The sequence below is a fragment of the Calidris pugnax genome, unplaced genomic scaffold (genome assembly GCF_001431845.1).
Source record: "Calidris pugnax isolate Ruff unplaced genomic scaffold, ASM143184v1 scaffold19, whole genome shotgun sequence".
NCBI classification, from domain to species: domain Eukaryota; kingdom Metazoa; phylum Chordata; class Aves; order Charadriiformes; family Scolopacidae; genus Calidris; species Calidris pugnax.
Genome location: NW_015090775.1, coordinates 4,409,381 through 4,424,545, shown reverse-complemented (window position 1 = coordinate 4,424,545; position 15,165 = coordinate 4,409,381). Strand labels below are relative to the sequence as shown.

Genomic DNA, 15,165 nt, shown 5'->3' with positions numbered 1-15,165 from the left:
AGCCACTGACTCCCAAATAGGTATAACCCCTCAACCATTAACCTCTCTTGACCCACTGGCCACACTCTTCTTGATGTGCCCCTGGATGCCATTGGCCTTCTTGGCCACAAGGGCACATTGTTGACTCATGCTCATCCATGGTCATCCTGTTGTCCATCAGGACTCCTAGGTCTCCTTAGAAGTGTTCTCCAGCAGGACAGCCCCCAACCTGAGCTGGTGCAGGGGGTTATTCCTCCCCAGGTGCAGCACCTTTCCTTCTCCTCCCATTCACACGCCAGGCTTGAATCCTGTTAAACAGCAGATGCAGCCACCACAGCCTGAGGAGTGAGTAAGTAAATAAGTCGCTTTAATTTCAGTTATGGAGCTCAGAAAATGCCTCGTTAAGAGGTCTTTCTTAAAAAAAAAAAAAAAACCAAAAAAAAACCACCCAAAAAAACCAACCCAGCAAAACACCACAACAGAAAAAAAAACAAAACACAAAAAAAACCAACCCCAAACACCCAGCCCCTCCTCTCAGCTATCACCACGTTATCACCTGCATGTGCCTGGAAGGAGGCTCTTCCCTCCGCTGAGGGGGGAAAAAAAACAAAAAACCAAAAAAATCAGCTTAGGAAAGCAAAGTTTGAACAGCGGATTCCTGTTATTTCAAAACGCCCCATGTGACAGGATACTTCCTTATCATTTGGAGCCCAGGGCTTTCCCCTGATCCACCAGCCCTACACCAGTGCAGAGGACCTGCCCGGCGGGAAGTCCTCTCCTCACGGCGGCGATGGCTCCCTCCCCGCTCCTGCTGCTTCTCCCGCTGCTCCCCCGGGTCTTTCCGCTGCTGGGTAAGTGCCCGCAGGGGCTTCTGAGGGACGGGACGCCAAAAAGAGCGGGGTGGCGGCGGGTACGGAGCCCAGCCTGACCTGGGGCTGTAAGGGGAGGGAGCGTGGAGGCAGGTGGGGAAGCCCGCCGGCATTTTGAGCTGCCTGAGGGGAGCCTCCATGCGGCGGGGCAGGCGGCTGAGGGAGAGCCCGAGGGGAGGCTGCCTCAGCCGCCTACCCCGGCTGTCTCCCTTTCCTCGCCTGCACCCTGAGGTGACGGGTGGGCGAAGGTATGGTGGCCATTTCGGTGCCCATGGCGGTGTGGGTGCCAAACAGGGCCGTTGCCAGCTGTGCCTCAGTTTCCCCCTCTGCCTTGGGGACTCAGTGCCCCATTGATGTAATGCCGCCACCCAGCTTTCCCTCAGCTGCCACCTCACACCCTGAGGTGACGGGTGGGTGAAGACAAGGTGGCCATTTCGGTGCCTATGGCGTTGTGAGTGCCAAACGGGGCCGTCACCGCCCGTGCCTCAGTTTCCCCTGCTGCCTTGGGGATTCAGCGCCCCATTGATGTAATGCCACCTCGCACCCTGAGGTGGTGGGTGAGCAGGCAAAGACAAGGTGGCCTTTTCGGTGCCCATGGCAGTGTGGGTGCCAAACAGGGCCATCACCGGCTGTGCCTCAGTTTCCCCCGCTGCCTTGGGGACTGGGCTCCCAATCAATGTAATGCCGCCACCCGCTTTCCCTCAGCTGCTGCCTGGCGTCTGGGGCTCCCAATCAATGTAATGCCGCCACCCGGCTTTCCCTCAGCTGCCGCCTGGCATCTAAGGAAGGGCTTTGTGTCAGAGCTTTACCTCCGGTCCTCTGGTCTTCAGTGGGGACCTGCTTTTGGCAGATGGCTTTCGTGGGGGGATGTTAAGGTTGTTGAGGTATTGGCACGGATTGGAGCTGTGAAAACAGGTGAAAGCTGTGTCTCTTGGTGAAACCTGGAGCTCGCACTCTGTCACTCTCAGAATTACTGTGATTTCCAGTGCACTGCTATTTTTCAGTGAAAGTTTTGCATCTGCCCTTCCCAAAAGCCTCTCGGCATCCTCCGCTCTCCAGTCGGAGGTCTACCGACTCACAATTTCATAACGCTGCCTTGTAACCTTTCTTGCTTTGTGTGATTAGCAGCGATGACTGGGGGCTATCTGGTAAGTGAGAACCTGCGTGGAGAAGACAGCCGTCCTACCTGCTTGCTCCCCCTTCTCTTGCTTCTGGCTTGTGGTATGCTCTTCTGGTGCTCTCCGTTAGTGTTTAGCCCTGGTAGCGCTTCACCGGCTCCATGAGTTACTTCTTGATTTCCACTTGCATAATCCATGATAGTCTGCAAACGCCGCAGAGTGTGAAGTTACCTTTTCATGCTGGAAGTCTCCACTGTGGAAAAGAGACTTGGCCAGTGAGACTTCACAGTACATAGCACAATTTTTCGGATATAAGGCAGGGCCAGAGGTAGGCAAATAGTCACAGTGTGGTGACTAAAGAAAAGTGAAAGCCTGTAAGAAAAATTCTATTAGGATCTACTTGGGACAGTTGAGGGAAAAGATACTAGATCTCCCTGAACAGGTTATAATGGTGAGGTAAGTGTTCCTATGCCTGGCACGTTCCTATGCATTTTAAAGAACCTCCTGCCAGGAGCAATTTTCAAAATATGTATTAGTCCGTTAGGAATTGATATAATTGAAAGTACCAAGACTCTGGTACTCATGATCAGGCTGTGGTGGGCCTTTAAGTGTACCACCTGCAGCTCATCTATATCTATAGTGAAGAATGGCACCTGTTATGGGACCTCTATAAAAATATTGCTACAGAACAGTGAAACCCAGTAACAGTTACGTGAGGCAATCTGCTGAGCCCATTATACAGACACAACTCACCATGTTGACAGGAGCAGAATCAAGTGTATACAGAGAAGAGTCGGCAGGGCATAGAAAGTTTTGCACAAATACCTTGTTCATATTCTCCTAGACTATCTAATAACTCGCAGGGGAAATGTTGTATGGGAATCCCCTTTGGTTTCCAAGCAGGCAGAACAGAAATCAAGCTGTAAACTAGAGCAACGCAGGACCCTGCAATGAGTCTACTGTATGGTCATGGGTGAGATGGGAGCAACTCTGAGAGGAAGGAAATCCTGCAGCTACGGTCTAAGCCACAGTTGCTCCTGCATCCTGCTGCCTCCTGTTCTGCCCTCCTCTTTTGGTGCCAATTTACACTCAATGCTTGCTTTTCTGTGATGGCCCTTTAGCTGCTTACCTGTGTACAGTTCCCTGTCAGGGCCCTGCGTGCACTGGGGCCCTTGTATAAGCAGCCATATTGAGTTTACTCTTTGTAGAGGTGCAGTCAGAAAAGCAGAGGACCAAGGATTTGTCTTTTTTCTTTTTTCCTTTATTATTTTTTTTCCCCCCACTGGCCAGACCTCTTTGTTCAGCTTTCGAAGTTTGTTTCTGAAGCCAAAACTTAGCACCCTTTCAAGTTTGGGTGCAGCAATCCAGGCTTTTGACTTTGGGGCAGTTTTTTCATGTGCGTGGCATCCTCTCTGTTACACCATAAGCTGCATGAAGTAAGGAATGTTATTTTAGGTCACAAATACAATTTTAGTAGTTTGAAAGATCAGGCAGTGTTTTCCCCATATGTGAAAATGCCTGTCATCTCTTCTACGCAGAAACTTTAAAAAAGATTTCAGGAAAAGGAGAGTTGCAAGCATTGCATATATCAGTTTACAAGAACATTGTGCTAAATGCTAGTAGAAAAGCAGAATAAAAAAAAGTTATCACCAGCAGTGATAATTATACATTTCCTTGTATTGTCTCTGAGTAAAACAGATTGGCAAAAGGCAACAATTTCTGTCTCCAGTGCTCATCAGTTTTACACTACTTCCCAGGGAGTTGGAAGCCAAAGGACAGGAGAAGGAAACTGAACCATGGATGAGATAAGTCTAGGTCAGCTCTTTCTCTAAGAGAGTTTATTTGTTCCCAGGTTGTTCTGCTGCAGAAAAGTATGATCATTTCCACATTGGAGCCTCAGCAGAGAAGGCAAAATTTTCTGTGATTAACCTATTTTCCCTTTAAATATTTCTCCATTATAAAATTTGTTTAATTTAGCAATCATACACTGAAATAAATAATGTTTTAATTAGCTCCAATCTCCAGAGTCCCATAAATTAATTTTTCTCTTTCCTAACTTTTAGCCCAGTTAAAACACAGTTTTGAGACCTTTTGCATCCTATTACATTATATGATCCAGTATCAGAGAAAGCTATTAAGTTACCATGCTAAAATGTTTCTCAAGAGGATCGGAGAGGAGAAATTCTCAGTCTTTGGGCAAGACTAGCTCAGAAATGTTGCACTCCGTAGTACACCCAAGTGTAAGAGATGCTAAAAACTTTTCTAGTGGTTACAATTTTGAAATAAACCTGGGATATATGAAGGTGCATGCTGTGAAGCTCCATTTACTAAGAGGGAAAAATAACTTTGGGAGCCACGAAAAGCCTGGTAGATTTTCATAAGTCCTTAAGAGGCATGCCTGGTGATGGCAAACCCCACTGTTGTCAGTATTTTGTTCATAACGGGGAAATTCAAGAAAGGCGAAAGAAATCACTGATTACTGGAGTTGAGTGAAAAATGAATATGCTGTCCCAGCCCTACAAGTAGTTGTGTATAAAGCTTAAAAATATATCTTTCCCCTCAGTTCAGACTTTAAGGATTTTAGCAGAGTTTATGGGAACAGAACTCCTCGCTGTGGGTAAGCAGAGCCTGAAGAACTTAATGACTGTCATCTCCTTATACCTGGGAGCCAGGATCGAGGAGCCAGCGCTCCTGGAGGGCTCAGTGTCAAGGTCTGCAGTGTGTGGTGTGCCTGCTCCCTTGTTTCAGTAGCTCCCGTGGCTGCAGCTTGGAATAATACCATGAGCGTGGTGTTTCTCTTCAGTTTATGCCATGCTGTAAAGCTACAAGAGACACTAGATCTGCATCTCTGCTGCCTTGCACTTTTGAGTGGAGATACAAAATAATTGAAATGCCTTCGCATTTGAGCTGCTTGCCTGCATTCTACAGTCACTTTCACAGTTGTAGACCACAGGAATACCACTTCTCCTTTTCCTGAACAGATGATGAGATGATGAGGGCAGTGTCGAGATTTGTTTTTCATTTAGACAGCAGGTAAGATTACTTCAAACCGAATGATTCCAGTGTTTTTTGTCTTACAGATCCTAGCATCTTCTTAATCTATAATGAAGATCACAAGCGCTGTGTACTGACTAAAAGTTCTAATTCAGTGACTACTGCTCCTTGCGTTCAAGAAAATGAGTCACAAAAATTCAGGTGGGTCTCAGATCACCAGCTTATGAGCGTAGCATTCAAATTGTGCTTGGGAGTGCCTTCGAAGAAAGACTGGGTTCCGATCACACTGTATCCTTGTGACAAGGCTAGTGAACTTCAGCGATGGGAATGCAGAAATGAGACTCTCTTTGCAATCCAAGGGGAAGATTTGTTTTTCAACTATGGAAACAGACAGGAAAAGAATATTATGCTGTACAAGGGATCTGGTTTATGGAGTAGGTGGAAAGTCTACGGAACCACAGACGATCTGTGTTCTCGAGGCTACGAAGGTAAAGTTCTGTAAATTAATTTCTGTATTTCAAACTCATTTCTATGTATATCTAATTAAAATATTTAGAAGTGTAGGAGAATTTCCTCCATCTCATTCATGATCAGTGAGTGTGACTTCTGGTGAAAGCAACAATACTTGAGTGTGAGCTTTGTTTTTTGAGGGGCTCATTTTGCTTTTTTGTCAGAGTTGTCAACATTCTGATAGATAGTTAACTGTGCATGGTAGTGATTCGTTTGGAGAGGGAAAAAACGATCTGTGGTTATTCAGAACATGTGTATAAGTGCCACACAACAGTTAATGATAGCTTTTACTATTTACATGTGTACAGAAAGATGTAGTGTGAGCGTATAGTCTGTTCATTATGATTTTTTGGTTTTGTTTTGGGTGGTTTTTTTGGTCTGTAGCAAATATGAATTGGGTAGCAAATATGCATTATACTGTAATAGTTTAATTATCTCTTGATATCTTCAGCTCCAGCATATTGAAGATGCCTTTCTAGGTGTTTGAAGTGAGTCTCAGAGTTGGCTTTGAAGCGTTAGGCAAAGAAATAAGATAATTTAAATAACTTCCATTTGTGAGCATATAAGATAATTTAAATAACTTCCATTTGTGATGATCCATATGTGTGATACATACATGCATACATACATATGATGAGAATACGTTTGGCTTCCCATTTAGTATTCTGTGATAAACAGAAATAGTCACTGAGGGAGGTAAAGATGCATTTTCTAGGCTTTACGCAGTGGCTGATTACAGTTATTAGCCCTTGGTCTAGAGCCAGAATAAAAGAACCCTACCAAAGAAAATGGTGTGAAAGGAGGCAGGGGGTGGGTGGAAATGGAGTGATGGCCTTCCATTCCTCCTTCCTTTGTTTTCCAGCAGCTCTGTGACCTTGGTATTTCATCTCTCCAGCAGTCCCTGTCAAGTAGTGTTCCTTTGTGTGTTCTCCCATCTATGTATGTATGTTATATGTGCACACACAGAAAGCTGCTTTAGTTACTTTGATAAGTTTCATTGAGTCTGGTTTCTGATGAAAAAAACATCATGTTTAGATGTCAATGGAAATTTTATTTGGGCATAATATATTGAAGTCACTCTGTGCTAAATATCTTTCAAGTTTACATGAACATGCTCCTCCCCGTCTAAAAGGATCAGCAACTGAGTGGGTTATTAAAATATTCAGCAGTTGGTTGTGCTTACAAAGAAAATTGCTTCTTGTGTGGATCCAAATCCAAAGTTGTGCGAATTTTATATTTTTGATTGTTATGCATGTAAAATTTAGCTTAGGAATGTACTGGTCCTTTCTCAGCCAGTTCTGGTCAGTGGTCTCCTTAAGCCAAAAAAAATTGTCTTGTTGTGGACATGAGTATCAGCTTAGACCTAGAGAGTAAAACTTATCAATGTCCCATTTCTAGTACAGTTTGTCTAGTAAGCAATCAAGCTCTGCTTGATATAGTATGCCATAATGTGGCCATAAAGCTGAACTGATATATATCCAATGCTTATTACTGCTTATATATTTTTAAATTGTTGTGTCTCCTTAGATACCTACACAGTAAAAGGAAATGCCAATGGAGCACCTTGTGTATTCCCTTTTAAGTTTGGTGGTAAATGGTATGCTGACTGCACAGATGCTGGCAGATCAGATGGCTGGTTCTGGTGTGGAACCACTTCGAACTTTGATGTTGACAAGATGTATGGATTTTGCCCATTGAAATGTAAGTTTTGTACGTTCAGGGTTCTAATGTGCTGTTATTTGGCTGCCTGGTAATATTGGTGTCCTCATCATGTGCTTTAGTGTACAAAATACAGTTTGAAGTGTTGCATTTTTCTGTCTCCATGCATCCTGCTATCCTTTTAGGAACTACTTAAATATCCAAATACAGGGCTCAGCATAAAAAAATAATAATTAACCAACTACATTCAGGTGAAAGTGTGTTAATCACATGCTGGAATCTGTAATTACACCATTTACTTAAATAGAAGGTTAATTAGATGCAAAGATGTTACATTAGTATATGCAAAAGACCATCTAGAAGTTTATGCAGCAGAACTGGAAGCTAGAATATAACTTAATTGAAAATTAAGGCTACTTTGTAGAATGAGTTGCCTTTTAAACATGGAGAAGCTTACATGCACTTTTTGCTAAATCCCAGTGTTTCCCAAATATATGTGCTACATTGTATTTAAAATCCATGAGAAGTATTTCTATTCTAAATTCCCTGGTTGGAGAATAGTTAGTTTCAGTTGTAGTATTATGAATATACAGAACTTTATTTATAAGTGTTGATATTACTTTCAGTAAATTGGAGTGATATGCCTGTGTGTATTTGAATTATTTTAAATTTGAATAAAGTTTTTCTGAATTTCTGTAAAACGTGTACTAAGCATTTCCTCTGCAAGCCTCTGTTTTTTCTGTCATGCTGAGAGAGGTAGCACTTCTCCCTTTTTTATTACTGTGTTTTGCTGTAAAGCTCCAGTTGACTGCAGTCAGAGCTAAGGAGAAAAATATGTCTTTCCTTTGATGTGAAGAAAACAGTGTGGGTTGATCTGAACTGGTTGGATGATGAAGTATCCGTGTCCTTGCCTGATTGCCATGAACATTACATTCATTATTTTAGGCAAATAAAAACTGCACTTCTTTCCCCCGTGCCAGTATTATTTTCAAGATATTAAAAACATGTTGGGAATATCAATACCATGAATACAGCACATGCAAGATCAACTTAAGAACACTACATGTCTAGTGTTCTTTGAGTAAAGCAAATAGGAGGCATCATTAAAGTTTTGTTTAATTCTTTGGCATAATTCAAGGAAATCCATTCAGATGGCTGTGATTGTTTTTGGAAAAAGCTGCTTTATGCTGATTGCCTGCATGTTTCCTTCCTGATTCTTCAGTATTGGCTATAAAATATTCAAGTTTAGGTCATATATTTTAATGAGAGATAGGCTGTGGTAGCAAAAGTTTTAGTCAGCCCTATGAAAGAGGAATGCACTGCACGAGAGATTGATGTTCATAAGCTTCAACAGCACCTTTGAACATAGAACATTTAAGTCTTTGTATGTTACAGTTTATTTAATAAATAAGTGTTTGTTGTTCCTTAAGCTGTCTGGGGGAACAAAGGTACTGATACGAAAATAGGTGATGCAAACTGTTCATCCTGGGGCCTGGACTGAAATTATGATTGAACAAGTCACTTTTTCTCATTGTGAGCAAAACTGTCTCAAATGCACTCCAAAATGAAGAGGGCATAAGGCTATACTTATAACACTTACTATACTCAAAAAAAGTGCAGAATTTTGACCAGTATGGAGCATGTGCTCCTAATTTGGTGCTTTAAAGAGATGTGCTGATACAGTAGTAGTGGAAACTTAAATTCCATGGAAAGAAGCTGCGAAGTATTGCTACATCAGACAATTTTTAGTAGCCTAGGAAGTACTGGCTCTTTACAGGTTACACTATGTCTATTTTGAGCTGTATGTTGCATTCCAATGTAAATGTGGGTTTTGGGGAAGAAAACAGGTTGCAGAGTGTAACATCATCAGAAGAGTAAGTCATGAGATGTGCCTATAGCTGTATTCAAGTGGGACAAAGTCCATTGAGGCCCCTTTCTTGACAAATGAAAGAGCTAGATGTTCTTTGAGGAATTTAGAAAGCCGTGTAAGTGATGCATAAAACTTGTAGCTGATTTGGAAGAAATAAATACTGCAGAGAATTAGGAAATATTCAAATATTCTTAGCCTGGTATGTTAATCATTGGGCAAACCTACATCCTCGTATTTGCTCACAAACACTGGATTTATTTTTTATGACAGGCTTTTTCCTCCTGATACCGTTTCAAGATATTTTGAAAGGTTCTTCATTGTGGACTTATGTCTGGTTCAAAATGCTTGGTGAATTGGTCAATTAAGTTGTATGGGGTGATTTGTGTTGTTTCGTCTGATTTATCTGGAATTTGTAACCTGACTTTGGACCTCACAAATTTACCTAGCAAAAAAAAAAAGAGAGGAGCATTTTAGCAAAAGACATCTAAGTGAAGAAACTGAAGATAAGCATGTGAAGGAGTTTAGTATACTTTAGACTTATTTACTATTGACAGCATTATAACTTTATGTACTATATTATAAATTCACTTAAACTGTGATGTCTTTATTATGAGATTCCCTCCCTACTGTATGCTCAGAAAGTAAGCAATGACAGTTATTTTATAGACTAACAAGATTTATATCCAGCTTTTGTTTGCCGTGATTCTATTCATGCAGTTTCCAAGGGTATCGAGCTGAGATGACAAGTTCTTCTGGATGGATAACTAAACAAACAAGAACACTTTTATTGCTACTGCGAGTCAAAGGCCATATATCAGCTTCCAATTTTGAAATTAAAATCTCTAAAGACCATTACCAATCTCCTGATTCTTCCATTTCCTAATACAGGACATATTTTGATATGATAATAATGTTGGCCTTTTTTACATTATAAATGTAATAAATATTTGCATTGGTCAGGACTTAATGACTTTCTTATAACTTTAAACTTGTCTGTCAAGGGCTATGTTGGAAATTAAATGCCTTTTTTATCTGCTTTGCTTTAAAGACTGAGAAAGTTCAAGGACACGAGTGAAATCTTCTGCCTTAGTATATTGTAATTTGGGGATTTTGATAGTAATCTTAATGGAAATAGCTAGATCTTACTAGTTTTAGTGTATAGAAAAATGCATGCTGAATTCATCTGTGTAGGGATAAAGTTCAGCCTTTGAATTCTTTTTCTAGTTTTGTACCAATGGCAGGAGTGTCTTAACATTAATTTAGTTTAGATGTTAAAATATATTATTCCAGAAAAGTGATTCATCTTCTGGTTTCTCTGGGGATACTAAGTTTTAAACAATAGCATATAGATTTTAGAAAATCTTGCTCCCTGCTCTATGAAGGCGTTTGACCTCATTGAACTCAAATATGTTAATTTTTTTTTTTCCAAGGTTCAGAAATGAACATTTTTTTTAATGAAAGACCAAAGTTCTACAGAAGAGCTCTGTGTGCAAGTCAGCTATAAGTTATGAGACTGGGGGAGTGAGGTGGAAGGTTGGATAAATGCCTGAGACTTGTTTACCTCTTCCTCTGTAATAATTATACAAGATTTATAAACCCCTTTCTATCAAGTCGGAGCCAGTTTTCTTCACTGAAATATAGATTTTACTATTTTTGCGATCTCTGTTTTATCCCAGGCTTGTTCTTGTGCACAGGAATTTATGGTCTTGTAGAATATAGTGTAGCAAACAAATTTTACCTTCTCATAGACATGATGTATTTTGGACAGAAGCTCGTTTCTGGATAATAATAATGGGCTGAAAGCTCCCATTTTTAGTCAAATGCAAGTATTGCAGTGGGTCATGTTTGATTTTTGTTTTCTAAGGCTAATTTTAAAAGAAGCACTTCATATTATCTATAGTCTATCCGATTTAATACAGGAAAAAGTGGAACTGGTTACTGACCTGCTGACATTTAACACGTATCATCCTTTGTCTTGAGTTTTGTTTATTGTGCTGTTTTCCTCTTATTTGCACACTTCCATCTTCTGAGCTCTCTGAATTCGGAAAAGGAAAAGACCTCTTTCTCTCATTTTTTTCACAGCTTGCAATTTGAGAGACTCTGATACAAGCTGCAGGAATTTCAGTCATTTTCCCCACTGTCAGCAGACATATAGTAACCTCTGCTACGTTCTGGTTTTGTTGTGCCACTTTAATCTCTTTCTGGAGTGATATTTAGATCAGTGTTGGGGCCTCCTGTAGATTCCATTTTGGCGGAGCCAGATTGCCCTGTTTGTTGCTTGCTGCAGGGATTCAATTGAGATGAGGCAGGAGAGGCTGCAGCAGCGTGAGGGCTGTGATACCTTCTCGGGCTGCTTCTCAACTTGGGCCCTGCTGGATGATCTTCTCACTGGTTTGGCGTTGCCTAAAGGTGCCCAGTTGAGGTATTCAGTGAGATCGCAGTGAGGGCACGTGGCAGACAGGAAAGCATGATGATATGTCAGGTACATTCATAAGACAAAGCGGGAATTGCAGGAAAGTGTGAGGTGGATGCTGATAATGTACACTTTGCGTTCAGTGCTCGTGCCTCATCACCTCTCTCACAGCAAGAAAATCCATAGCCAATTTACATAGTACCCAAAATTAGTGAAAAAATCGGGGTTTCTTATCTCAGAAGAGCAGTCAGCTTGATATATACCTTAGCTAGCATGAGTCTGGGAGTTTTTCTTCTTTTTTTCCACAGTGACAAATCAACTGTTCTAGCATGACCTTAACCACGCATCTTCTACCTTAAAAAGCAGCTTTGTTATACCAGAGAAAACAGTGATGCTGTTTCATTACCAATGTGCTGTGCAGCACGGCTGTCACAGTTTAGCTCTGTCCTGGATTTACTAACACATTAGAGAGCCTCAGGAGTTCTTTCAAACCAGTTGTCTATTGTGTATTTTTACTATAAAATCTGTTTTCTATTTTACCTGGCTCCGACTTCGTGATCAGTTACAGCATTTCTTTTTCTCCCTACAGTTAACAGTGTTGATTTGTTGTGGAATACAGATCCTTTAACAAATGTCCAGTACCAGATAAACTCCGATGCAGCTCTGAAATGGCACCAGGCAAGAAAAAGCTGTCAACAACAGAAGGCAGAGTTATTAAGTATCACAGAGTTGCATGAACAAACGTACCTGACAGGTAGGGTAATATTATCCATCAGGTTTTTTTTTAAAAGTGCAATATTTTAATAGTGACACTTATAGAGCACGTTCCATAATGAAAAGGAATATTTTTTTCACTTCTGGTAATTGGTAGATTGAAATTGTTATCTTGAACAATTCAGCTGGAAAAATCAGGCAGATAATGATTATTTTATCCTGATTAAATAATGACAGAAACTTACAGTAACAAAAAATACAACCATTAAGTAATGCAAGCAATAAAGAATGAATGTTGGAATGCAGAAAAATGCAAAATAGTTTGTAAATCAAGGATGCAGATAACCAAGATTGTGTCCTTTTTGTGCTCTACTTATTGTGTGTACTAGTCAGTATTTTTGGCCTATATCTTTAAAGTTGTCATATCATCAGTATGTGCTAAAATATGAAAAGAAAGAAAAAGAACTAATAAGCAAAAAGTCTTACAAATAGCTTGCTTTATTTTCAGTCTCCTTCAGTGTTTTTTGAAGTAATTTCCAAACTTCTCCTCTGAGAAAATTCAGTCCTGAATTGTACTTGAATACATTTACATTCCACAATGAGACAGTTTCCTCTTTATTACCTTCTTAGACTGTGAGCACACATAAACTAGTCCACTAATTCATCTATTAGACTAGAAAATATTTTGAGTCTGTTCTATCAATTGAAGATAAACTTTTCTATCCCATAAACTGTATGCTGTGGTATGTAATTACATAGAACCATAGTGTCAGGGGATGGTTAGGATCGGAAGGAACATTTAAAGATCACATAGTGCAAATCCCATAAACTGTATGCTGTGGTATGTAATTTCATAGAACCATAGTCAGGGGATGGTTAGGATCAGAAGGAACATTTAAAGATCCCATAGTGCAAGATGTCCCTGCTATGGGCAGGAACATCTTGCACTAGATCAGGTGGCTCAAAGCCCCATCTAACTTGGCCTTATACACTTCTAATGAAGGTGACCCACAGCTCCTCTGGGCAACCTTTCCAGTGTCTCACCAAATAGAATTTTTATTCATTATGTCCAATCTAAATCTACCCTCTTTCATTTTAAAACCATTCCCCTTTTGTTCTATCACTACAGGCACTGGGAAAAATGTGTCTCTCCGTGTTCCTTATAAGCCCTTTTTATGTACTGAAAGGCTTGATAAAGTGTCCCTGGAGCCTTCTCTTCTCCAGGCTGAACAACCCCAGCTCTCTCCACCATTCTTCTCAGGAGGGGTGTTCCAGCCCTCTGATGATTTTCATGGCCCTCCTCTGGACTTTAACAGGTCCACATCTTTCTTGTGCTGGGGGACCCAAGAACTGCATGAAGTACTTCAGATGGGGTCTCACTGGAGCAGAGGGGCAGAATCACCTCCCTCGACCTTCTGACCATGCTTCTTTTGATGCAGCCTAGGATGTGGTGGGCTTTCTGAGCTGCGAGTGCACATTGCTCACTCATATTCAATTTTTCATTCACCAGTACCCCCAAGGCCTTCTCAGCAGAGCTGCTCTCAATCCATTCAGTCCCCAGTCCATACTGGTGTTGGGGATTGCCTTGAAGCAGGTGCAGGACCTTGCATGTTGTCTTGTTAGACTTCATGAAATTCACATGGGCCCTACTCCTTAAGCCTGTCAAGGTCTCTCTGGATGGCATCCCTTGCCTCAGGCGTGCCAACTGCACCACTCAGCTGTCATCTGCAGACATGCTGAGGGTGCATTCGATCCCATCTCCATGTCTTTGGTGACATTTGACAGTATCAGTCCCAACACAGACCCTAGAGGGACACCACTTGTTAATGGTTGGACATTCAGCCATTAACTGCAATTCTCTGGAATTGGCCATTGAGAGTCAACTGCACCACTCAGCTGTCATCTGCAGACATGCTGAGGGTGCATTCGATCCCATCTCCATGTCTTTGGTGACATTTGACAGTATCAGTCCCAACACAGACCCTAGAGGGACACCACTTGTTAATGGTTGGACATTCAGCCATTAACTGCAATTCTCTGGAATTGGCCATTGAGACAATTCCTTATTCATCTAATAGTCTATCCATCAAATCCATATTTCTCCAATTTAGAGCGATGATTAATGCTCTGAACAGTCTGTTCTGTCTAAACTTTTGTTTTCAATTTAAGGATTTGGTCAAAACATGGGTCTTTTTTTTTTTTATTGAGCGTGATGAAATTATTTTTGAAATGAATTCTCAAGGGAGAAATCTGGCGCTGAGACGTAGAAGTGAGTTAATAGTAGGTGTGTTTTAACTGCAAACTAGTAGATGTTGCTGCCAAATGTATATGAATATCAGTTTTTCATTCTTTAGCTCTCCTGGCAGAACCAGGATTCCCTGTCATGCTCAGTTCTTGACTGTCTTAGCACAGTTTGTTTGTATAGAAGAAGTACTGGAACCTGTTAATGTGTTGGTGCCAGATCAGGCTGTGATGTGACGTTCCAGTCCTTGTCAGTGTTTAACTACCCCTCCTTTTAACCTGCCATGCTTCAAGTGCTACCTGTAATCAGGTAGCCCCCTCCTTTTAACCTGCCATGCTTCAAGTGCTACCTGTAATCAGGGTGCCAAAGACAACTGAAATATGTAGAGCAAAATTACATTACTGACATGATGCCATTGATAGAAGTAGAAATAAATAATATATATTGTGCAATAGTTTTCTGTGAGCTATGCAGTAATACATTTAATTAAAAAAAAATTAGCAGCCATCCAGCTGGGCTTCCAAGTCCTATACGAAAGGCAGAGATTTAATTAATAATGAGTATAAAGAATTCTAGAGAATTTAGTAGGACCATACATAAGCCTGATATTTCTAGATGCTTTTCAGAACTGGAGGATTAATTTGGAGCTGCTTTTAGAAGCCTGATTCGTTGGCTAAAGAAGTAAAATCAGATGAGTCTGAAAAATGTACAAGGTATGCTGTTAGAAGGATAATGTTTGGGATGATTACATTTTACTGTAGTTTGATAAAATGTGAACAGTTTTTTTACTTGACTTG

General features: G+C 41.0%; 1 protein-coding gene across 3 annotated transcripts in view; it reads left to right on the top strand.

The window, feature by feature from the left end:
* The first annotated feature begins 607 nt into the window (after window positions 1-607).
* The window catches only part of LOC106890283 (macrophage mannose receptor 1-like), a 61,209-nt gene continuing 46,651 nt past the window's right edge, over window positions 608-15,165 (top strand). The window contains exons 1-4 of one of the 3 annotated variants that reach the window (XM_014946001.1): window positions 608-830; window positions 5,047-5,448; window positions 6,998-7,171; window positions 12,002-12,166. In XM_014946001.1, the coding sequence (XP_014801487.1) occupies window positions 770-830; window positions 5,047-5,448; window positions 6,998-7,171; window positions 12,002-12,166 (802 nt within the window). In that variant the 5' untranslated portion in view covers window positions 608-769. Of the gene's footprint in view, window positions 831-3,725; window positions 3,782-5,046; window positions 5,449-6,997; window positions 7,172-12,001; window positions 12,167-15,165 lie in introns of those variants that run through there. The other 2 variants (XM_014946009.1, XM_014946018.1) reach the window with 2 other exon arrangements.